The following is a 27,500-nucleotide window of genomic DNA, read 5'->3' on the forward strand; positions in this document are numbered from 1 at the left end:
TATATATTAAAAGATTCTCAGCATATATATATATATATATATATATATATATATATATATATATATATATATATATATATATATATATATATATATATATATACTGATGACATACACCTCTGTGTATATCCCCTTGAACAGATTTGAGAAGTTTTATATATATATATATATATATATATATATATAATATATATATATATATATATATATATATATATATATATATATATATATATATATATATATATATATATATATATATATATATATATATATACATATACATATTTAGTATTGTAACCACGAACAAGTGGTATTTAATCAACAACACAACACTGCGACTAGCCGGGGGATCGAACCCGTGTTGTTTTAGCCCACCTCATGGTAAGCGATAACTCCACAACGCTCTAACCCACTGGATCATACAATCCTACAAGAATCACGCACCCAGCAGAGCTAGGTGTTGTACCGTGATCCGAGGACATACGATGGTGTGGGTGCCTCAGAACTAATTTCATTCTATTCCTCGTTTGGTGTACTAGCCTCCACAAGCAGTATATATAGTACAGTAACCACGAACAAGTGGTATTTAATCAATAACACACTGGTTCGATCCTCCGGCTAGTCGTAGTGTTACTGATTAAATACCACTTGTTCGTGGTTACAATATTATATATACTGCTTGTGGAGGCTAGTACAACAAATGGGAAATAGAATGAAATTAGCTCTGAAGCATCCACACCACCGTATGTCCTTGGATCACGGGACAACACCTAGCTCTGCTGGGTGCATGATTTTTTGTAGGATTGTATGATCCAGTGGGTTAGAGCGTTGTGAATTTTCGCTCACCATGAGGTGGGCTAAAACAACACGGGTATGATCCCCCGGCTAAGCGCATTGTTATATATATATATATATATATATATATATATATATATATATATATATATATATATATATATATATATATATATATATTGTAAACAATCGCAGACAGGAGATCTTAACCATGCTTAAGTACTTTCAAACTTCTCAGGAGGGGGGATGGTGGCATTGGTGGGTGTGACGCTGTCCGCACTCTAAGAGAGCCAGGAGGAGGTGACAGACCCACTCTGCGCGATTCTGAGATAAACTTCCCCTCACTCCTTCAGTTGCAACCTTGCATAGCTCCTGATGACGCACTGAGAAGTGTGGAAGTACTTGAGCTAAAGATTTCCACCCCTGTGGCTTGTCTTGCATATGTGTGTGTGTATATATATATATATGTCGTGCCGAATATGTAAAACTGGTCAATTAGCAAGAACTCATTTAAAATTAAGTTCTTTCTGAAATTTTCTCTTATACGTTTAAAGATATATATTTTTTATTAATATTAATGTAAAAAATTTTAATTTTGCACCAGAAGAATCTTAGAAAACATACCTAACCTTATTATAACAAGAGCAATTTATTTTAGCCTAACCCAACTAAATATATTTTAAATACATTTACAATAATTTAGTATTAAACAAACACAATCAAATATATTTTTTTCGTTAGGTTCAGAATGATTTTGGCGAAATTATTGCATACACAAATTTTCACTTGTCCTATATGGCAAGATGAGCGTTGCTATTTAAGCCAAGATCGCAAGTTCTGCCTATTCGGCACGACATATATATATATATATATATATATATATATATATATATATATATATATATATATTTTAAATTGGAAAAAATCACTGGTTAAACGTGAAGGGATCATATAAGGCCGGGGGAATGGGGGGTAAGTAGGTTTATTCCAAGGAAAATGAGGGTATCACAGGGCTCCCCGCTCCCTTGTAAGGAATATTTTGTAGAAATTCACACAAACAATATTAATGAAACAGATATTTTACATTACTATTTTGTATGTGTGTATTTGTGCATGCGTGAGTGTATGTATGTGTATATATGTATGTATATGTGTATACGTGTGTATGTATGACCAGGTGTTGCTGACCTCCAGCAGACAAGAGCAGCAATAATAAAGACGACAGTGAGGGTTGCAGCAGCGACCACCAGAGCTGCCAGGGGTGGGTGGAGTCTTTGGTGTGTGTGGGCACCTCCTGCCACCAGGAGGGCGGGGCACACCTCAGCAGGAGGCGGGGCATCGCACCCAGATCCCTCCTCCTCCTCGGGCACCTTGGGCATTGGTGGAGGCGGCGGCAGGTGGAATACTGGAGGCGGGGGGCCGCCACACTCACACCCATCCACAACAGCATCGCCCTCAGGGGATTCAAAGTCATCCCCTCCCCAGGCGAAGTCCTCCCAGGGGCTGTCGTCGAAGGGGCTGGCGTGGTGGTGGTCGTCGTTCTCCTCCCAGGCGTGGCTCTCCCCCCAGGGGCCATCAGGGAAAGAGGGGAAATCTGGAGGGCGGGGGGGAGGCCAGTCCTCGGTATCACGGCGCTGGCGGTCTTCCCACTCCATCCATGACCTGCCAACCGCGGCCACCTGCCAAGGTCAAAGCTCAAAATTAGGTCACTCTACCCTACAAGACAAGTATGGGGTTCTAATCACTTAGACACAGACCGGGTCACGGGGGCCTTGACCCCCGAAATACACCATATATACTCCAGGTATAAGTTTGATCTGAATGACGTACTTATATACATAGAGATTATTATTAAATATTATTATTAAAGGTGTTCTAGTTGCAGTCTGCAGAACGACATTGAGATCAGTCAGCAGGACTGATCTCAGTGACGTGCTGCGTTGAGATCAGTCTTCAGGACTGATCTCAGTGACGTGCTGCGTTGAGATCAGTCTTCAGGACTGATCTCAATGACGTGCTGCACAACCAGCTTTTATTCTGATAACGTTATGCTCCTCATAAATGTTTGCACAGCGATATGTGGTACTAGCAAAAAAAAATACAATGTGTGTCTTCAAGACTTTTGATATACAAGAGGATTACATGTATATGTAAACGTTATTATACACCGACAAGTATATTAATACACCGAAAAGTGTATGAATACACCAATAAGTACGTTATACACTGTCAAGTATATTATGCACCGACAAGTAGGTCGGTGATTATTGATTCCATAACAATTTATGGCATATTAATGAAAAGACCTGTATAGCCCTTGTGGCTTAGCGCTTCATTTTGATTATAATTAATGAAAAGACGTTTTATCCACCAGGGATTTTATAAGTTCTCCAAGACCCTGGTGGGCGAAATGTCTTCTTACCTTACAGCCAGGTGGATGTAAAACTTTTATTTTTGTTTGGTGGTGATTAAAGACGCCTGAGAAGAAACACTTCGGGCATCTTACGAAAACATTTCAGTCTTGGGACCGAAATTAGGTCCCAAGACCTGAGTGACACCACCACACGTCCCTGGGCGAGGATTCAGGACGATGGTGTCAGTGTTCCTGGGTAACACCGCCGCACAACCGTGGGTGGGTATGCAGGGTGACGGTGTCACGTAAGCAGCTCAGTGTATATACATAGCTAGCCATGGGGAGGACTCCTCACACGTTTAAGAATATACGGTTGAAATTAATGGGAGACTGAAATCTGGAATATCCATCTCCGGAGAGCCATTGTTCATGTAATAAATCAATCCAAGAATCAGTCAGAAAGGTGGCATTCAGAAACGAACTTAAATCTGACCAGACAACGAAGAAGTAACATTTACTTAAGACCCCATCAACACCTCCAATTTATTCACACGAGCAGTTACTCCCACGTAGCGAGTCCTGGGCGACTGCAGATAGCTGATCGTTTATGTAAAATAGCTCAAAGCACCTCCTCTCTGTCAGGACACTATATACATTACCCGAGATCAAATCTTATTGAATCTCATTCAACGTGCGTTGTATTGATCCATAAAGATTTAACGCTCACCCATGATATGCGCCTGTAACACCCAAAGCTCTTCCACTGACGGATAAGAAACATCCGGAGCTGTACATAATGCTGCATCAAGCGAGGAACAAGAGTCAAATAAAAGAGAGAGAGAGAGGAACAATCCTCTCAGTAACTCTCGCCGGAGTTGCTAAACTTTTGATCTGTGGCTGCCCGAGCCATTAACAAAGTCTTGACTCAAGACAAATGTTGGAATGGGATAGCCGGCAGCCTCTTCATGGAAAATGAAAGGGTTTTCAACGAAGTCATTTTAGCACGCGAACAAATCGGTTTCAAATTTGCCTGACAAAAATTTAAATTTGTAACACAAGGAGGGAACAAACGATACATATATCCAAAGCGCTATTAAATAAGTCTGAGTATTAAATATATATGTATTCCCACAACAGAGCTAGAATTGCGTCAAGTCTGTGTATCATATGATACACGTGTGTATATCCACAGAGCTATAATGTAAAATTATGTATATAATATGTATAACACACACATATATATAATATATATATATATTTATATATTATCCACAGAGCTATTATGTAAGTTTGTATATGTAACATACTGTCATTGCGCGAATCTGTCCACTTTCCCCAATGATCTTGCATGACAAAAAGGCAAAAAAAAAAAATAGTGCTTTTTGTCAGCATTCTCCTTGAACAAGCCTCAGCAAAACAAGACAGGAGATGATGTGTGTTAATTAAGCAAAAACGAAATGTTTAAAGCAGCCAGGCGGGCCGCACTCCGCAGACAAGTGGACCGCAAGAAAAATGTATTCTAAAGATCAATTTACTTGAGAAAATGATAAGATAATTATACGTTTTCTTCCTTTCACATTGCAAACTTCACTGTGTGTGTGTGTGTGTGTGTGTTGCACCACCCTAGTGCACCTAAATGAGGCTCTTTACTGAAATTTTACTTTTGTCTTTTTTGTTATCATCCCAAACATAGACGCGTTTAGAAATGTTTTATGCTTTCTCTCTCTCTCTCTCTCTCTCTGACACAGGTGAGTGAGTGCTGCGCCAGATGTGAGCGCTGCAGCTGAGTCCATTCAGTTTTCACCACGATAATGGTTGACCTGTAAAGAGAGAAGACCTTTAGGAACTGCTTAGGCTCCGACCACGTACTCTCATCCCGTGCACGGACCACGTACTCTCATCCCGTGCACGGACCACGTACTCTCAACCTGTGCACGGACCTCGTACATTTATCCCGTGCAAGGACTTCTTACACTTATCCCGTGCACGGACAAGAACTTAGGAGAGGAGGAGCCGTGCTGCAGGCCTACTGGCCCATGTTGATAAACGGTTTAGAGAATCGACAAGCTGATGTATTAGACACGTGTGTAATATTTGGATATCGTCTGTCAACATTCCTGTCAGACACAGCAACATCTTGGGATCTTGATACAGGAAATTCTACGCTTGCCCAGCCTGTAGGCATGACCTACTTTCCTCTGTGGATTTGTCTAAGGTGACACCACCTACGACTGCTTCACCTCACTTGTCTGCAGTATGTAAGTTCCTTCGGGCATATACGGTATTCTTATTAAGATTGATGGCCTAATTACATCGGCTCCAGGCTAAGGGTCTGATTACCTTAATCGCCTTCTGATCCTCACTATTCTTTGTATTGGACTGATGAAGTCACTCTCTGGCGAAAAGTTTCCTCAATGAAGATACCCAAGTGTTGCACATGTCTAACTTATTTACTGGACCATGCTAGGTAGGACCTGTTCATACCCAACCACACCCACTCATGCACTTGTCTAGCCTATTTTTAAAGGTTCCTAATTTGTTCTCTTCAATGACGCTACTCATACGTTTCCTCCGCTCGTTCACGACTCTGTTACCTGACCAGTGTTTTACCGTTTTCTAAATCTCAACTTGAATCTATTTCTGCGAGTCCTGTCTTGGTTAGATATTTTCAGCACGTTATTTATATCCCCTTTATTTATTTCTGTTTTCAATTTGTATCCTTCAGTCATATCCACCCCTAATTCTCCACCTTTCCAGAGAGTGCAGATCTGGTGCCCTCAGTCTATCCTAGTAGGAAAGATTTCAGATACGTGGGGTAAACCTCGTTATCCTTCTATGTTTTCCAGAGCATTTCAATTCAGAACTGTGCAGCGTAAACTGAACGAGGACTTACTAAAGATATATAAGGACTCTGAGGACTCCTGTTATCTATATTTCTTGATATGAAGCTAAGAATTCTATTAGCGAACACTTATGCACTGTTGTTTTGGTTTGGATTAACTAACCAGAACTCCTAAATCTTATTCGTAGTTGGAGTGAGATCTATATTACTTAGTTTATAAGTGCCATGGTTATTCTCCTCTCCCAGGCTAAGAATCTTACATTTGTCGATCAAACAACATCTGCCACTTCTCCGACTACTGCATCAGCCTATCGAATTTTTTTCTTCAGCGCTCTAATGTTGTCATCAGAGTTTATCTGACGGACCTAGTACCCTTGTCCCATTCACGGACCACGTACTTTTATCTCGTAGACGAATGGCGCGGCAGTATCATTTACAAATTACATAAATCTGTATACTAGTATTGATTAGAATTTAAATCTTGTATATAAAATTCAAGTTTATATATAAATATAAAATTTATATATGAGCAAAAAATGCAAGGCGAGATCCTGGAGTCATGAGCCTTATCATACCTACTCTTGAAACTGGGTAATAAGATTGCCTCTAGCATTTTCCTCATCTAGACAGCATATCCAGAGTTATTATATTTTAATAATTGGGGAAGCGTTAAAACCATAAGGATAATACAGCGCTTGGGATATGGAAGGTAATCAGGTTCGATCCGAGGGAAGGAAGGAAAGAGTAGCTCTACCTCCTACGATGTTGTTAGGTAAGACACATATGCAACAGTTAGGTATCTTTATTATGAAACGTTTCGCCTACACAGTAGGCTTCTTCAGTCAAGTACAGAAAAGTTGATAGAAGCAGAAGATACTTGAAGACGATGTAATCAGTCCATCACCCTTAAAGTTTTGAGGTGGTCAGTCCCTAAAGACATCCCCCCTCCCCCCCTCTCAGCCCTGATGAATATAAATTTTTTGTTCATTTTAGTACAAATTCCTGTTACTAATGCATTTTTTGTTCATTTTGGGACAATTTCCTGTTTAATAAGAATTGAGTCTGGATCCACATGATCTGTTGGCATCAGAAAACATGCAAGTTCCAGAACAAGCTTTTTTTCTTTTTTACGACTTTTCGCCCTGCGTCAAGCTTCAACATGACGACCTAACAGAGCGAAACCTTGTCCCATTAAAAAGCTTATTCTGCGACTTGTCTTCTTTTCAAAATCAACCTGCTTGATTTTCTTCAGGTTTTTTCATTAAGATCGTGAGTTGCGCACGAATCTCGAGGTTACATGAAAAAAATACGCCATACTGATACATTCATTAAATCCGGGTTACGGAGGACTACAACGAAAGTTGATGCGTGCAACACCGTGGCGAGCCAGGGAGGCTGGAGGGAACAAAATAATCCGGAATGTTCACGTTTTAATCTTTCTTTGTCGTGCTTATTCATGCTTGCGGTAAAACTGCGGCCTATGAAGTCTTACAGTTCCCCGAGATTCATCCCGGTGATGGAGGCTGCCTTTAGTGATGGAGGCTGCCATCAGCGATGGAAGCTGCCTTCAGTGATGGAAGCTGCCTTCAGAGAGGCTGTTGACTACCAGCTCGCCAGATACACTTGACGTTTCTAGCAGCATATGCAATTGTCAGCAGATAAGTACAATAGCATATACGAGAATCAGCTGATACGTAGGGTAGCAGATATTAGTAGATGCACACAGCAGCAGATGAAGAAATTAGCAGGTACGTAGAGTAGCAGATAAGGAAGTCAGCAGGTACAATAGTCATCAGATAGGTACATTAGCAGACACCGAGTCCTTTTGGGTATACCCGTACACAGATTATCCAAATCCTTGAGATTAACCAAGATTATCCAAAATTACTCAGGCTTCAATCCATCCCAGATGTGGACTGTTTACAGAGTCTCGACGTATCCAAATGTATCCTGGGATACACGTATTTCAAGCCTATCCCCGATCTATTTCTTCAGTTGCTGTGGTGCTTACGTTTCACCAACAGCCTGGTTGATCATATCAAGTAGGCCTAGCCTGGGATCGGGCCGCAGGGAGATGGGAGGCTTGTGATCTTGAACACCTTACGGTTTTAGTGTGATAGAGGCCTACCCCTGCAAAAATACAGGCAGGAACAATGGCAATAGTCTCCATGCAAATCCTCGCGCAGAGACTAGCTGCGTGAGCTTCGTGTGTTGCGTGATGTGTACGTGACGTGCATTGCGGTTGTTTTGTGATGGGGTTTCCATGTACTGAGTGCATTGCGTGGGGTAGGGTTTGCGTGAGTTAAATGTGTTGCTTAAGTCCTGTTTTTGCGAGCTTTGTGTGTGCGTCGCTCGTGTGTGCGTTGCTTGTGAGTGCGTTTCGTGTGGGTGCGTTGCGTGCGAGGACGTGTTGCAAACCAATTACATCGGGGGGTAATTCCCTGGAGGATGAAGCAATCTATCCAGCACCAGCGAGGTCAGAATCCTGTCTCTTAAGAATGCGAGACAGTGTCGCATCTTCTTACACATGTTTCTTGAGAAACGGCTACAGCGAAACAGAACCAGAACTGACACATACAACAATGAATAACTAGAATATATATATATATATATATATATATATATATATATATATATATATATATATATATATATATATATATATATATATCTTCAATCTGCGGGCAGCAGTATGACAGATATCGCAGACTTGAATGACAGAAGGACGTTTGACGTTTCGCCCCGTGTAGAGCTCTATTAAATCATGTTGCAGCTCTACCCGGAGATATAACATTAGGCTCTACACAGAGCTATAACATAAAGCTCTATACAGAGGGTCTACTATACCTGCTGACAGGATTGATAAGTGTTGTATGTCTTTACTCTTGGCATTGCAGTACTGTGTGTTTATTTTGCCGTCAACCGAATATAACAGATTTGATGAGGTTTAAAGTTATTATATTTTTCTAGGTGAAACATTAAAACAATTGAAAATTGTGTGTGTGAGCGAGAGAGACAGATACATAGAGAGAGAGAGAGAGAGAGAGAGAGAGAGAGAGAGAGAGGCCTTCTGTTTCCCCTTGTCTTTCAACGAAGACATTTACAGTAACCTCTATTACTATTTACCCCTCTCTATATCTCTCTCTCTCTCTCTCTCTGTCCCTCTCTCTGTTAATTAATTTTTATTTATGCTCACCGTTCATCACACGTCCAATTTGCATATAAATATAGTGTGGATAAATATAGAATATACACTATGTGCAGTAATAATATATACCATTTAGCATACATACCATCCATCAAATCATACATATTATACCTTAAACCACACATTTGACTCATCGAATCATACATATCACCCTTCAAATCACATGTCCGTCAAATCATACATACTTCCCATCAAACAACATATACTAACCTATCAAATCATGCATAGTACCAATCAAATCATACGTATCACCCATAAAACAATTAAAACCAAACATATCATCCATCATAACATATATTATTGGATGACTCGTAGTTCCTGTTATTCTGTTGTCAATTTAGCATCACTGAAAGACTCAAGACTCCTGTTGTCGATCTAACATCAATACGAGACTCGGGGGCTCCTGTTAATTCGGTTACTAGCTCAACGTTATTACACGACTCGTGACTCCTGTTGTTCCGTTGTCGGTTTAACATTACGAGATACGGGGGCTCCTGTTGTTCTGTTGTTGCTTCAACGCTACTGCAATATTCATAGCACCTGTTGTTCTACTGTCAGTTTGCTCTCACTACAAGAGCCTAAATCCTGTTATGCTCTCAGCTCAACACTAATCAACATTTCATTGCAATACACGTAACTTAGTATAACAGCTAAAGGAGTAACAGCTCGCAATACTGGGCAGGTATAACAACTACACAAAACATTTAGCATAACCGTCTCAGAGCAGCTAAAAGGGAAGGGGGAGGGAGGTAACAAACTGGTTTTGTTTCCTGAATTGTCGTTCAGTAAGGTTTTTTTGCGAGTGCTTCTTCTTCTGTTGCACCAGCAGACAGCTCTGCTGCTTGTTTTACACCAGCAAACAGCTCTGCTTTTGCTGTTACACCAGCAAACAGTTCTGCTTTTGCTGTTACACCAGCAGACAGCTCTGCTTTTGCTGTTACACCAGCAGACAGCTCTGCTTTTGCAGTTACACCATCTGACAGCAGTTTCCTCAGGGAGAGACAAACTATCACCATCCACTGTGGTGTACTATCGCACCAACCCCATTTTTTCCTTTGTCTCATTCTGTTGGTGCGTGTAATGGGGGTTCCCCATTTTCCTTATCTATTATGACGTGCTATGGTAGTTCCCATTTTTCTTATGTGCTATGGTAGTTCCCATGTTTTATGACGTACTATGGTAGTTCCCATTTTTCTTATGGCGTCCTATAGTAGTTACCATTTTTCTCATGTCCTATGGTAGTTAAGATTTTTCTTATCTATTAAGGCAAGCTATGGTAGTTACTATTTTCCCTACGACTCTGTAATGCGTTACGGTAGTGGCCCATTTCCCTTCCCTACCATACCTTCCAGTGTGTCTGGAAATGGTAGTGACTTTTTTTCCATCCTATCCATTTATTATTCTGGTATATAATGGTATGGTAGTTGCCCCATATTTTTTCTTTAACTCATTAATTCCACACACCATTCCTGTCTTTAAACCCCTCATTTTTTCCGCCTCATTCCCCCCATAATTCCCATTCAAATACTCTCTACCTTCAAGGTATGGGGGGGGGCCTACATGTCATTGAAGAGATCTTAATCCAAGGCATTGGAAGCGCTTTTCCTTCCTCAGACCAAGACCCTACCATTCATTAGGGGTTACATGACCCATACGGGTTAAGCAATTCCCAAAAATTTAATAATAATGATAAAATAATTATGTAAGTTCATAATTATATAATAGTATAACTCTAATAATATAAGTTAATTATAAAAATAATTTGTTAATAACATAAGTTAAAATAATAATAATAAGAGAACGAATTAAAGAAGAGAGAACGGAAGAAAGTGTAAGAAAGAAAAAGAAAGTAAAAAAAAAAAAAAAAAAAAAAAAAAGAAAGAAAACGGCGATGCGTGAAGTGGAGATAATGATTTGTTTCTGTGCGAGACTCAGCCTTTTCCCTAGAGATAATCTCTCTCTCTCTCTCTCTCTCAAGAACGAATAGTTTCGAACCTACTTTTTATGTCCAGTAATCTTTATAGCAGCAAAATTAGAGAGAGAGAGAGAGAGTAACCTTGTCAAACCCTGTGTAAAAAAAAGAGAGGGAGAGAGAGAGAGAGAGAGTGGGAAAGATGAGATATAAACCAACAATATTATGTGTATTGTGGTGCCCCGTTTCTTCTGAATTTTTGTCCCGAATTTTGTCCTCAATTTGCATACGAAAAATACAATAGTTGGGGGTGAGCATTGTTTGCAACGAGCGTCCCAGGAGAGCAGGACACACTCGTGTGTTTGTAAATGTTTGTAAAACATTGTTTCTGTGTTTTTGTCCAACCGTCCTGAGGTGATCAGTGTTTGATTAATGAAATAAAAAATATATGTTGTGTGCAAAGAGAGAGAGGGGGAGAGAGAGAGAGAGAGAGAGAGAGAGAGAGAGAGAGAGAGAGAGAGAGAGAGATAGCTTCCTAATGCTGGGACGAAATTTGTTCATCCCTATGCCCTCCTAGGTATACCAGCGTCTCTCGTACAATACAGTTCACCTGAACTAGACAGCAGGTTAAAGATGGGGTCGTGACAAGAGCTTTGTCCAGTGTTAATTCTGGCACCGTGTCACGTACTGCTCCAGATTACTTGCTGAGGGTCAAGAATCTCGCTGCTTGCCACAAGACCTTGTTCAATACGACTCAGGTTAATTCTTCATGACTTTTCCCAGGAATCTTTCTACCTTCGTCTCTAAGTGGGTTTGCATTAATCTGCTTGGATTTCCTACTCATTTCTTCAATATTGCAAGCTCCTGATTGTGTTGATTGCAACAGGAAAGGCCTACAGCTATCATTCAACTCTCCCTGTAATCAATAACAACACTGTGACTAGCCGAGGACTTCAACTCATGTCGCTTTGGCCCACCTCATGGTGTGCGAAAATCCCATGACGTTTTAACCTACTGGACCACTCAATCCTACAAGAATCACGCACCCAGCAGAGCTAGCTGTTTTATCGTGATCCGAGGACTTACGATGGTGTGGGTACCTACGAGCTAATTTCATTCTACTCCCGTTTGGTGTACTAGCCTCCACGAGCAGTACATATATTACTGTAACCATGAAAGTGGGTTAGTGTCGTGTGATTTTCGCTCACCATGAGGTAGGCCAAATGACATAAGTTCAAGTCCTCGGCTAGTCGCAGTGTTGTTATTGATAAAATACCACTCGTCCTTGGTTACAATAATATATATACTGCTCGTGGAGACGAGTACACCAAATGGGGAATAGAATGACATCAGCTCAGAGGTACCTACACTACCGTATGTCCTCGGATCACGGGAAAACAGCAGCAGCAGCAACAACAACAACAACAACAGCAGCATCAACAATAACACCAACAGCAACGACAACAAAAACATCAGCAACAGCAGCAACATCAACAACAGAAACAGCAACATCAACAACATTAACAATAGAAACATCAACAACCCAGAAGACGAATGATATACATCAGCTGATCTTTGTTTACCATCTCATCCAACATGGCCGACAAGAGAGACAGATCAGAACACGGAAAAAAAGGCATAATTTTTTATTCAGGTTTATAAAACCGACTTTTTTGGGGGGTGGGGGAGAGCACTTGCTAAGCTAATGAAAATCATTTTGCTAGTTTTAATGAGTCTTAATGAGGCGAGAGAGAGCATCAAATAAGGCTGATTGATGCACGACATTAAAAGCCATTCTGACGGGTTTAGCAGGATTTCGTCACTTATAATGAATATCGTCACTTATAAATGAATATCGTCACTTAGAAATGAATATTGTCTTCTATAGTTTGATATTGTCACTGTTAATGCATTTAGTTACCTATACAGGGATTTCATCGCTTATAAAAGGATTTCTTTGCTTAGAGAGAGATTTAAGAACATAAGAACATAAGAACGAAGGAACACTGCAGAAGGCCTACTGGCCCATGCGAGGCAGGTCCAAGTCTCCTACCGGCTTAAGCCAATGCACCCAACCTAGTCAGGTCAGGTCACATTGACTTAAGGGAGGAACACGGCAACCGACCTGGTAGCACAAGCTATCAGGTCTAACTCACACCCACCCACATCTACTCATGTATTTATCCAACCTATTTTTAAAGCTACACAACGTTCTGGCCTCTATAACGGTACTTGGGAGTTTGTTCCACTCATCCACAACTCTATTACCAAACCAGTACTTTCCTATATCCTTCCTGAATCTGAATTTTTCCAACTTATAAAAGGGGTTTCGCAGCTTATAAAAGGATTTCGGTGCTGATTAAGGGGTTTCGTCACTCATAAAGGGATTTTATTGCTGATAAATGGACTTCACTTATTTCTGTATTAATAAATGTTATTTATAAATTGATTTCGTTACTAATGAACGAGTTCTTAGTGTGAGAGGGTGTAAATATCTGGGCAAGACACAACTCGCAGCAGTGGTTTCAAGTTGGAAAAATTCACATTCAGGAAGGATACAGGAAAGCACTGGTTTGGTAACAGAGTTGTGGATGAGTGGAACAAACTCCTGAGTACCGTCATAGAAGCTAAAACGTTGTGTAGTTTTAAAAATATATTAAATAAATATATCAGTGGGTGTGGGTGAGTGTGAGTTGGTCCTGACTATAGGTCAGGTCAGTGGTAAAAGCCGGAAGGCGACTTGGACCTGCCTCGTATAGGCCAGTAGGCCTGTTGCATTGTTCCTTTTTTGTTACTTCTGCAAGGATTATAGGAATGGATTTCATGAACATTGTGTCATAGTGAACAATATTGTGTTGCAGTGAATATTGTGTTATAGTGAGCACCACTGTGTTATAGTGAACAATACTGTGTTTACTGAACAATATTGTGTTATAGTGAACAATGCTGTGTTATACTGAATACTGTTATAGTGAACATTGATTTACTGAACAGTATTGTTACTGAATGTATTATAGTGAACAATACTGCTACCGTGAACACTGCTGTTATAATGAACAATATTGTTTCAGTGAACAATATCGTTGTAGTGAATGTGTTATTGAACAATACTGTTATAGTGAACAATAGTGTTATAATGAACAACTTAACAATGATGCCTCAAAGTTAGGAAGCTAAGTTAGAATTTTGTTTCTGCGTCAATAACTCAAGGCTAACTTTATTAACTTGGTAAATTGGACTAATTTACTAAGTTATCATAGTTAACTAACTTATCAAACTGACCTAATGAATGACTTGTTGGGTTATTAGTGATCCCGCCTTCTAGCCTTCCTAATATGTTGACACTTCTAGCCTCTCCCTATTTGCTTCTCCCTATTTCCTCTCCCTATCCTACCCGTTCATTACTTTTCCTCTCCCCATCTCTTTATCATTACTACATTTTCTCTTCCTACTTCACTCTCCACATATCCACCATTTTCCATCCATCCTTTACCCCTCTTCCATCTCCCTTTTCCCCTCTCCCAAATTATTTTTTCACGTTATATATATATATATATATATATATATATATATATATATATATATATATATATATATATATATATATATTAAATTTTTTTTACATATTATGGATATTGTGCATGTGTATTATTATGTACGTTAATATGTGTCATACTATGATAATACTACATATAACAATACTTAGTGTTGCAATAATACATATGTGTTATTACTCTTGAATCTGTGTCATGTCCCAGAGAGCTTCAGAGCTCTACATGACCCTGAGCGTATCAGAGCTCCACATGTCCCAGAGAGCTTCAGAGCTCTATATTATGCGTCAGAGCGCATTAGAGCTCTACATCATGACCCAGAGCGCAACAGAGTCCTACATCATGTCGCAGAGAGCACCAGAGCTCTACATCACTTTCAAGAGCGCACCAGAGCTCTACATCATGTCCCAGAGCTCAGAGTTGTAGATTCGTGAGCCCTAAGCTCAGTGAGCTGTGCCGCCGCCTCTAAAGGCTCTCATCCTTCGGAGGCGCTCTAAAGAGCGCTCTCTGATATTAAGAACTTCAGAGGAGTTTACAAGAGCAGTGTGGGTTTACTTTTTTCTTTTGTTTCTTGTTTACTTTCGTTCCTCTCCGCCTTCCGTGTCTAGAGCTTTTGTTTATATTTTTGTTTCTTTGTCTTTTACTTGTTCCTTTTTTATTTTTTTTCCTGCTTCGTCCTTTTCACTGTTTGTCTGATTCCCTCTGTTCCTTCTTTTATTTTCTCTTTTCTTCTTTTCGTATCATCTCCAACTTTTCTTTGTTCCGTCTCTACTTAATCCTTATCTCCCGTCTTTAACTTCTCTCCTCCTCCTTCTTACACTTCTTTTTCCTCTTCTTCCTCTTGCTCCTCCTCTTCTTATTCTTCTTCCTCCTCCTCTTCAAACTATTCCCTTCTGAAGGGGGGGAGGTCATGACGCAGGTGAAGGGCTCTTGATCCCAAGGAGTGGAGCTAATCTACCCATCCTCGGATCATACCCCGAGTACCTCCTATTTTTTACCCCCACACCCTGTATGACCCCTACGGGTGTACCACCTTTCCACCACATTAGTTCTAAGTTCAAAGAACTCTGAAACTAGTTCTCAGCTCGAAGAACTTAACTGCACTGGTTCTCAGCTCGAAGAACTTAACTGCACTGGTTCTCAGCTCGAAGAACTTAACTGCACTGGTTCTCAGCTCAAAGAACTTAACTGCACTGGTTCTCAGCTCAAAGAACTTAACTGCACTGGTTCTCAGCTCAAAGAACTTAACTGCACTGGTTCTCAGCTCAAAGAACTTAACTGCACTGGTTCTCAGCTCAAAGAACTTAACTGCACTGGTTCTCAGCTCAAAGAACTTAACTGCACTGGTTCTCAGCTCAAAGAACTTAACTGCACTGGTTCTCAGCTCAAAGAACTTAACTGCACTGGTTCTCAGCTCGAAGAACTTAACTGCACTGGTTCTCAGCTCGAAGAACTTAACTGCACTGGTTCTCAGCTCGAAGAACTTAACTGCACTGGTTCTCAGCTCAAAGAACTTAACTGCACTGGTTCTCAGCTCAAAGAACTTAACTGCACTGGTTCTCAGCTCAAAGACCGAGAGTAAACTAACAAACAAGTTTGCTTACATGACAACTAAGGTACAGTGAATGGTGTACCGGTGGGAAGAAACAACAACAACAGGAGTATTGGTCTACTACCCAGTCCAACTTAATCTAAAACTTAAAGTTGAACTCTCCTTCATTTCCTCTTTCTTCTTCTACACCTCCCCCCTCCTCTTTCTAATTCTTTGTATTCTTCTCTTCCCAACTCTCCTTTTCCTCCAGACACGTTAGCACCTTAATTGGTATTTAAATGGCATTTAAACCTTTTTCTCTCAGATGATATATATATATATATATATATATATATATATATATATATATATATATATATATATATATATATATATAATGTGCGTGTGCACAAGTTTCTTTTATATGACTGACTGACACTAAGTGATAACTTATTGCCTATGCAGACGCTGTCAGTTATAGAGAATTACTGATAAAAGAAACGGAGACATAATGGGTGTGAGAAAGCGTACAAACACAGCAGGTTACACTGAATGTGATAGTATGCAAAGTGACTCAAAAAATACATCAAAAATAAAACATATAGTAACGGGTAAAGGCAGATTAATAACAAAGTCTCGTTTAAAGTTAATGTCATAAGTTTTGACAGAGTTTACGATTAAGTTAATTAAAAAAAGTAACAGGTACAGTAACTTATAGTTACGGTAAGAGTAAAACACTGAAGGAGTGACAAGACGGTCAAGGTAGCATCCAGTCTTCTTACGTAACACCAGGATGGTACTCTCATTACCCACAATACCAAGGTTGGGGGGTAGGGGGAAGATACAAGTTTAGTACAATGCGGGTTTTATTTTATACCATTTATGGTACGTGGTTTATGGAGGTGTAATAGTAAGATCTCCATATGAGGTGGAGGAGGTCGCTAACTGATGACAGCTTAAAACTATAAACGTAAAGTCAGCAGATATATCAAGCATTGTATGTTTCTGTTCTCTCTCTCCCTAATATATATATATATATATATATATATATATATATATATATATATATATATATATATATATATATATATATATATACACGTCGTGCCGAATAGGCAGAACTTGCGATCTTGGCTTAAATAGCAACGCTCATCTTGCCATATAGGACAAGTGAAAATTTGTGTATGCAATAATTTGGCCAAAATCATTCTGAACCTAACGAAAAAAATATATTTCACTGTGTTTGTTTAGTATTAAAATATTGTAAACAAATCAAAAATATAGTTAGGTTAGGGTAAAATAAATTGATTTTGTTACACAAAGGTTAGGTACGTTTTCTAAGATTCTTTTGGTGCAAAATTATAAATTTTTACATTATCATTAATGAAAAAAAAATGTATCTTTAAACGTATAAGAGAAAATTTTAGAAAGGACTTAATTTTAAATGAGTTCTTGCTAATTGACCAGTTTTACATATTCGGCACGACATTATATATATATATATATATATATATATATATATATATATATATAATATATATAATATATATATTTATGTGTACAAACCTACACTAATGACTAATTTAAATAAACATCAATGTATATATATATATATATATATATATATATATATATATATATATATATATATATATATATATATATATATATATAGTTTTGTGTGTGTATACATCTGTGTGTACAAATTAAATTGTACAGAGTTTAGTTCATCACACTCTTATTTGTTCTAATCTTGATCACACACTAGAGAACACTATGTACTAACTTAGAATCTTTCAGCTCTACAATTTAGAAAGCTGAAGAACTAGGAGTCAGCAGGGGAAAAAAAAGTAAAGATGAGAGTGATCATTCCAGCTTATCCTGGGTGAGCTCTGCTTTCCCAGGTTCCACCGGATTATATCTCGGCTCATCGTGTGTAAGCTCTACTCTCACGTGGTCTACCAGCGCATCCCACTGAGCCTGCATCAGTTACCCTCGAGTGTCTTGTGTCAGATGAAGAATGCAAGAAATCCGACTATCATCCCGGCTCCTTCGCTCTGAAGAAGCAGAAAGCCGTGTTGGTGGACAGAAGTACACAAGCCGGTGGGACTCAGGGCGGACGGTTGAATAAAAGGGCTGGCAAGCGAGAGGTTTAATGGATGAACATTGAGTCAGGCATGAAAACCTGCCTGACCATGATATCTTGAACAGTGCGAAGTCTCTACCCGACGGTCAGCGCTGTATAGCCCTTGTGGCTTAGCGCTTCTTTCTGATTATAATAGTAGTCTACCCGACGGTATCTATTACGGTAACAGTCTTGGTATCTATCACGAACTCAAAGATGTAATACCAGGTCGAGCTGTGAACCAGCTCGCCGCAGAGATTGATCAAAAGTGAAAAATTAATCACAAAACTTGGTAGTTGATCTCATATTTCCAACACTAGAGTTTGTGTTGGATGAAGACGCAAAAATGCCAACATTGGGGCATTTTTTTTAGAAACGTTTCGATCCTGGGTCCTTTGTCACTCCGAATGTCCCAGGACCGAAACTTTTTCCAACAGCCTGTCGATATCATATAACATTTTTACCACCAGAATTTATGTATACTCTACTCACAACTATGTACAATGTTCAAGCACAGGTCAAACATGATAGTGAATAGCATTTAGAGAGAATGAAGACCGAGAACAATCAATTATGACAAGTGGCAATCCTATGATGTTAACAGCTGAAGGTGAAAGAAGTTCTGTTGATCTGAGGAGTTCCCATAAACTGGGTAATTTTCCCAGTATGCCCACCCTCACTCTGAAACGTCAGACGGCCCCAGCTTCACTCTGAAACGTCAGAAGGCCGCAGCTTCACTCTGAAACGTCAGAAGGCCGCAGCTGCACTCTGAAATGACAGAAAGCCTCAGTACCTGGTAAACTAGATCGATTCTAGAGTTATCGACTCACAACTAAGGGGCTCCAGCCAATTGTGCTTCCAGCTGGCCGAGACGACATGCAGTTTTTTATTTTTAAGGGGTCAGTCGCATGCAGGATGAACGCGCCATAACAGCGAACTTATAAGAACTTACAAGAACTCCCTCGCTTGCATTCAGTGAATGTCAGAATGCCATGACCAGTGTGATGTATTGACCCGGTGTGATCATGGTACCATGATGTCTGGATCCAGTGGAACCATGGTATCATGACCTGTGCGACGTCTGGAACTGAAGTACCAGTGATAAGTCAACGAGAAACGACTAAGACAGTGATCTTTCCCCGGTTCCGACAGGACACGTCTCTCACAAAACGTTGTCGGTGTCTTCCTCAGGACGTTTTCACTGAGGCAGTGACTGTCTCAAGACGGAAGATACTGTCTGTAGAATCACTCAGTGACACTGTAATTTCATTATCATTATTTTTATTATTATTATGCTTATAGGGTAGTGATGAATCCGTAAGGATTATACAGTGGCTGGGGAGGAAGGGGTAGAGGGAGGGAGGGAAGGAGGGAGGGAGGGAGGGAAGGAGGGAGAGGGAGGGAGGGAGAGGGAGGGAGGGAGAGGGAGGGGGAGAGAGAGAGAGAGAGGGGAGAGAGAGAGAGAGAGGGGAGAGAGAGAGAGAGAGGGGAGAGAGAGAGAGAGAGGGGAGAGAGAGAGAGAGAGAGAGAGAGAGAGAGAGAGAGAGAGAGAGAGAGAGAGAGAGAGAGAGAGAGAGAGAGAGAGAGAGAGAGCTGGTGATCCAATTCCTTGGATCAAGAGCCTTTCAAAAACATCATGGCATCCCCCCGTCCCATCGCAAAGGGTGGATTGGGATGCTGGCGAAGGGCTCTTGATCTAAAGAATGGGAGCCATCCTCACCATAGATTTAACGGAGTTGCTCCCATTCCTCAGGCACTGCATGATCCCTTGGGGTTTAGCGCTTTCTCATGCATATAATATAATAATAATAATAATAATACATGACACCTGCTAGGTGTGGTCGCGTGACACTTGTTTGCCTGACACCTGCAGCGTATCACAGGCTCGACATAACACTTGTTTGCCTGACACCTGCAGTGTATCACAGGCTCGACATAACACTTGTTTGCCTGACACCTGCAGTGTATCACAGGCTCGACATAACACTTGTTTGCCTGACACCTGCAGTGTATCACAGGCTCGACATAACACTTGTTTGCCTGACACCTGCAGTGTATCACAGGCTCGACATAACACTTGTTTGCCTGACACCTGCAGTGTATCACAGGCTCGACATAACACTTGTTTGCCTGACACCTGCAGTGTATCACAGGCTCGACATAACACTTGTTTGCCTGACACCTGCAGTGTATCACAGGCTCGACATAACACTTGTTTGCCTGACACCTGCAGTGTATCACAGGCTCGACATAACACTTGTTTGCCTGACACCTGCAGTGTATCACAGGCTCGACATAACACTTGTTTGCCTGACACCTGCAGTGTATCACAGGCTCGACATAACACTTGTTTGCCTGACACCTGCAGTGTATCACAGGCTCGACATAACACTTGTTTGCCTGACACCTGCAGTGTATCACAGGCTCGACATAACACTTGTTTGCCTGACACCTGCAGTGTATCACAGGCTCGACATAACACTTGTTTGCCTGACACCTGCAGCGTATCACAGGCTACAAAAGATATCTTACCAGCCTCACAGGCTAAACTTTTTTTTCGAGTTTACGTATTTACTGATCAAGAGCTCAGGGGTACAATTAGCAGACGGAGGATCGAATCTACACCACGCCTTGAATGATTCCCACGGGGTTTAACACTTCAGGAAATACACTCTTACAACACGAGCCTCCACCAAGCCTTGAATGTTGCACACGGAAATACATTTTGCAACAATGTTGCCTGTAGTTCCATACACTTCACATTCTCTTCTTTACCCTTTGTTCCCTTTCTCTTACCTTGGTGTCGTCCGTCCTCCCTTTAATTCTAACTCCCTACATCAGTCCCCTCGTTTTTTTCCTGGGTATCTTGTACACTTCACTTCCCCAATTTCTCCCTGTTTGTTTTTTCCTTTTATCTATTTTTCCCCTCTTTAACTTTCTTGTTTCCATTACGCCAATTTTATCTGTAACTTCTGCTTCTTTATTTTATGCTTTTGTTTATGCGATATTATTGACCCTTTAAAGGTTGTTTGTGCGTGACCATTTCGCTACGTAAATTAAATTTCACCTCGAATTTCGTGGCTCTCCCGTCTGGCTAGTTCACTACCTTCATCTTCTCTCATTTATCATTCTCTCTCTCTCTCGTCACTTTTTCCCCCACTCGCTTCCATTAATGACCCTTACTCTACATCCCGCGTTCCTTCCTTCCAGACCCTCGCTCTCCACTTCCCTTCTTCCCTGCTCTCACTCTTAGAGTTCTTCATCTCTCCTCTCCTCCCCACACGAGTCGAATCATAATACCTATTATTACCACATAAACCTCCCAGTGGGCCATCACAGCAGTAAGGGGAACCATGGCAAGACTTACGCCTCGCAAGTAATAATCTCAAGGCTTTCCAGGCTGGGGTACGGGACTGACAGGTTGTGTATTTGGGTGTTGATGCTAGGCTTTTCCAGGCTGACAGTTTGTCTCTCTGGTTGCTGACACTAGGCTGACAGTTCGTGTCTCTGGGTGTTGACACTAGACTGACAGTTCGTGTCTCTAGGTGTTGAAACTAAGCTTCCAGGTTGACAGTTCTTGTCTCTGGGTTGAGACTAGGCTTCTTGGCGAACAGTTTGTGTTTTTGGGTGTTGGCACTAGGCTTTCAGGCTGACAGTCTTGGTCTTTGGGTCTCTATACCGGACTTGGGCAGACAGGCTGTCTTAGGGCTCACAGGGTCAGTGCTTCAAGTATATATGATACAACTGTGACTAAAGTTTTAAAAGCCTCAATCTACCAGTAGACTTCAGCAATTCCAGACGATCCTTTAGGATTACTCATTACCAAGTTTCGGTTTTCATTCCTTACAGTGTAATACTGGTTTTCAAATTGTGCTTCATTAATTCCAAGAGATTTTTCCCAAGCTTACAGTTTGTCTTAAGGCTTTCAGATTGTTTCTCAGCCATCCAGACTACATTCTGATCTTCCAGAGCCCTGGAAGTAAGACATGCAGTGTACCTGTGACCAATTTCAAGGATTTTTTCTAACCTCGCAGCCAGACCTGAGGCTAGGCTTTCTGGATGATTACCTTCTCTACCCGACTGTTGTTATTAGCTGGTTGCTGGCTCACATAGCCATCACAGCCTTGTTGATCTGGTACTTCACAGATACGGTGGTCCCATTGCTGCTGCTGTACTCTAGTGCAGCTGCTGCTGTTACTGGAATTGTTGCTGTAATTGTGGCAGTTGTTGACGATAATACTGTTTCTGCTGTTAATGGCATTGTTGCTGGTTTTTATGCTGTTAGTCATAGTGGTAATGCTGCCGCTCCTGCAGCTGCTGCTAAGGGTAGAACGTCTACTGAAGTTAACACTGCTGCTGCTGTTAGTATCCCTGCTGGTCTTTATGCAGTTATCAGGGATAGTCGTAGTGTTGGAATTATTACTGCTTTTAGTATCTTATTTGGTTCTTATGTGGTTATCAGAAACAGACGTAGTGGTATTATTATTGCCGCTGTCAGTATCCCGGCTGGATTTTTTAAGTGGTTATCAGGAATAGTTGTAGTGCATTATTACTGCTGTTATTAGTATTCCTGTTGGTTTTTATGTGGTTATCAAGGATAGTCGAAGTGGCATTACTACTGCTGCTTTTGCTGCTGCAGGTGCTAAGGACAGAACATCTGCTGTTGTAACAGCTACTGCTCTTAATATTGTTGCTGTTGATGGTGTTGCTGCTGCTGATGTCAAAGGTAACATTCGTGCCTCAGCTCCGCCTTTCCCGGTTACACCTTTGCTTTCTGTGCTACTACCCTGCTGCTGCTGCTGCTATTTTTCGTCACTGGTATTGGAGGTGCAGCTGCCTCCCTGCCTGGCTTTATGGCCCATCAGTTTTGATAAGATTCTATGAAGAGCTTTGAGACGCCGGGGAAAACTTTTTTTTTATGGTACGACATGGCGCTGCATCCTGAGAAGCTGACCTGGATTGACCTAAGCTGACCTGGTCTGACCTATATACAAAGGGCATGCTGCCGGGAGCAGTGGAGAAATGACACTTGTGAAGAGCCGCTTTACGTAGAGCTTAATCAAGTCAACGACTTGCTAAAGCTCTACGTAGAGAAAAACGACCCACACAAAGTTTGAACTGCGCTTCTTTCGTTTCTGGTTAGATCTTCCTTAACCCGGAGGAGACAGAATCAAAGTCATGATATATATATATGAAGTGTCGGTCACTGTAATGATACTAGTACTGTAATGACGCGAGCACTGTAACGACACTAGCACTGCAACGACACTAGCACTGTAACGACACTAGCACTGCAACGACACTAGCACTGCAACGACACTAGCACTGTAACGACACTAGCACTGTAACGACACTAGCACTGTAACGACACTAGCACTGCAACGACACTAGCACTGTAACGACACTAGCACTGCAACGACACTAGCACTGTAACGACACTAGCACTGTAACGACACTAGCACTGTAACGACACTAGCACTGCAACGACACTAGCACTGTAACGACACTAGCACTGCAACGACACTAGCACTGTAACGACACTAGCACTATAACGACACTAGCACTGTAACGACACTAGCACTGTAACGACACTAGCACTGCAACGACACTAGCACTGTAACGACACTAGCACTATAACGACACTAGCACTGTAACGACACTAGCACTGCAACGACACTAGCACTGTAACGACACTAGCACTATAACGACACTAGCACTGTAACGACACTAGCACTGTAACGACACTAGCACTGCAACGACACTAGCACTGTAACGACACTAGCACTATAACGACACTAGCACTATAACGACACTAGCACTGTAACGACACTAGCACTGTAACGACACTAGCACTGTAACGACACGAGCGCGTACAGTGAATACATTTTAGCGATTACAAAACTGAGTAAAGACTTTACAAGCATATTAAACGAACCATAAATCTTGGCTACAGACTGGAGAGGATCGTCGACACTCCGCATTAAGAGGCTTAAAAATTACATTTTCCAAACATCTGTGTGGAAAATAATTACACAACAAAACAGATGAGTTACCTTTCATTTTAGTCGTAAAACAATGGGTGTTTGTGAGCACATACACAAGGGAAAGAAGACAAACATACAGGAAACACACTGTTTTAGAATAGTCGCTGATCAAGAGAATTACAAAAACGGGAGATGAAAACAGGACTGTTATCGAGAAACGGAAATACGGAGATAAGAGAGAGAATTGTCGTGAAAGCGGCAGATGACATGTCACAGGACATGTAAAACCAGAGTCCAGCGAGGGGTAGTTACCCAGTGGAAAGTGTGTGTAGGGCATGTCACACACTCATGGCTGGGTAGCCAGCAGTAACCATCTCAGAGAGAGACTTGAAGCTGCGTGTGTCCGCACTACACTCACCTCACTGTAAGAAAACAATATGGATAAGTGTTCAAGGACGTAGGTGCATCTAACGCATCACTTCTATTGTAGCAACTTTTCACTCCCCAGGAGCTCTGTCGAGCTGCTGTCATAATAACACGTTAAATTAGTTGCACTTGTTTTCCTTTTACCTAGCATACTGCGGGATAATTCTACAAACATTATTACAAGGTGGATAAGTGGAGTGGCAAGCGGGTTTATTATACCCCTAGGAGCACACCAACACCTGGGTGTTGTGTCGAGGAACACACCAACACCTGGGTGTCGTATCGAGGAACACACCAACACCTGGGTGTCGTATCGAGGAACACACCAACACCTGGGTGTCGTATCGAGGAACACACCAACACCTGGGTGTTGTGTCGAGGAACACACCAACATCTGAGTGTTGTGTGTTGCCTGAAATTTGTGTTCCTGGAAAAAAAGGGAATCAAAAGTATAATAATATGCGAGGGTGGAAAGTGTTGCAAGATTATTTTGTATTGCAAGATTGTTGTACTACAAGTAGTCTTAGTGCAGGATTGTTTTGCAAGATGGATTGCTGTTGCAGTGAAATATTGATTATCGTTGAATTGCAAGACTGATTTTGTATTGCAAAATTTTGTTGCGTTGCAAGATTGATTATTGTTGCCTTGCAAAGCTGAGTATTGTGTTGCAAGATTGTGTTGCAAGACATGTTTTTGTTAGAATGCTGTTGCAAGATTGATTATTTTATTGCAATACTGTGTTGCAAGACTGATTATAGCTGTGTTGCAAGATGAAATATTGCTGTTTCAAGCAGTGGAAAACCCGCACAAGTCGTTCGCTTGAAGGAGTGGTGCAAGTTCGACTCTCCGTCCGACAATCGAAGTTCAGTCTCGGATCACTCAGACTGTTGGTGTTCCTGGGGGTGTTCTTCAGGAAAGAACGGAGAGGCAGGGAACGAAATGACAAGTAACATGTCAGACTAAGAATTGGGAAGACTGAGGTTCGCAACAGTGGAATGAAGGAAGGAAGGACGGAAGGAAGGAAGGATGGAATGAAGGAATGAAGGAAGGATGGAAGGAAGGAAGGATGGAATGAAGGAATGAAGGAAGGAAGGCAACGTCTGCTCAAAGACTTGAAAAAATTCCCCATATTTTACGTGAAGAAAGACATGACACGAGAGGAGAGAATAAAAGGGGAAACAAGAAACACGATGAACCGGGAGGAGAAAGAAGCAACTCGGAGAAGCATTCATTCTAATGACTGAGGGGAAAATGTTGGGAAGAAGCAAGTGGGGAACACATCTCCAGCATCCACTCCTACTGTCCCCTCCACACCTGACACCCCTCCACACCTGACACCCCTCCACACCTGGCACCCCTCCACACCTGACACCCCTCCACACCTGACACCCCTCCACACCTGGCACCCCTCCACACCTGACACCCCTCCACACCTGACACCCCTCCACACCTGGCACCCCTCCACACCTGACACCCCTCCACACCTGGCACCCCTCCACACCTGGCACCCCTCCACACCTGGCACCCCTCCACACCTGACACCCCTCCACACCTGGCACCCCTCCACACCTGACACCCCTCCACACCTGACACCCCTCCACACCTGATACCCCTCCACACCTGACACCCCTCCACACCTGGCACCCCTCCACACCTGACACCCCTCCACACCTGACACCCCTCCACACCTGGCACCCCTCCACACCTGACACCCCTCCACACCTGGCACCCCTCCACACCTGACACCCCTCCACACCTGATACCCCTCCACACCTGACACCCCTCCACACCTGGCACCCCTCCACACCTGGCACCCCTCCACACCTGGCACCCCTCCACACCTGGCACCCCTCCACACCTGGCACCCCTCCACACCTGACACCCCTCCACACCTGACACCCCTCCACACCTGACACCCCTCCACACCTGGCACCCCTCCACACCTGGCACCCCTCCACACCTGGCACCCCTCCACACCTGACACCCCGCCACACCTGGCACCCCTCCACACCTGGCACCCCTCCACACCTGGCACCCCTCCACACCTGGCACCCCTCCACACCTGGCACCCCTCCACACCTGGCACCCCTCCACACCTGACACCCCTCCACACCTGGCACCCCTCCACACCTGGCACCCCTCCACACCTGGCACCCCTCCACACCTGGCACCCCTCCACACCTGGCACCCCTCCACACCTGACACCCCTCCACACCTGACACCCCTCCACACCTGACTACCTCCATCCTTCCCACCAACTCCATCCCACTCACTACCTCCATCCTTCCCACCAACTCCATCCCACTCACTACCTCCATCCATCCCACCAACTCCATCCCACTCACTACCTCCATCCTTCCCACCAACTCCATCCCACTCACTACCTCCATCCTTCCCACTACCTCCAGATGCTTGACACTAAAAGGAAGGACTCGACAGTGCCACAGGGACGCTAGTGTCATCATTACCAGTGGTGGACCTACATTTTTGGATCCCTGAAGCTTGAGCTGTTATGGGGTCACCATGGCAACCAGCAACGGATAGGCCTACGTGATACTTTAATAACTATTATTCTGTATTGGATTTGATTATTTAAAAAAAATCCATCTCATACAGTAGACCCAAAATTTTAAGAAATGTGGATTAAAGTTGGTTCCGGTGGCCCATCCGTGATTAGGGGCCCCTGAAGCCTAAGCTTCATTAGTTTCGTAGTAGACGAGTCCCTGAATTCATTACCATATACATTAGGAAGCGGCAAAGCCTCGGTGGT

The 27,500-nt window shown here is 42.1% G+C and overlaps 1 protein-coding gene across 1 annotated transcript in view; it reads right to left on the bottom strand.

The window, feature by feature from the left end:
• Positions 1 to 1,986: 1,986 nt before the first annotated feature.
• LOC128703071 (uncharacterized) overlaps positions 1,987 to 27,500 on the bottom strand; it is a gene marked incomplete at its 3' end in the record, with an annotated part of 179,402 nt that continues 153,888 nt past the window's right edge. The window contains 1 exon segment of the mRNA XM_070091726.1: positions 1,987 to 2,477. Coding sequence (XP_069947827.1) covers positions 1,987 to 2,477 — 491 coding nt within the window.

The sequence above is a fragment of the Cherax quadricarinatus genome, chromosome 37 (assembly GCF_038502225.1).
Source record: "Cherax quadricarinatus isolate ZL_2023a chromosome 37, ASM3850222v1, whole genome shotgun sequence".
NCBI classification, from domain to species: Eukaryota; Metazoa; Arthropoda; class Malacostraca; order Decapoda; family Parastacidae; genus Cherax; species Cherax quadricarinatus.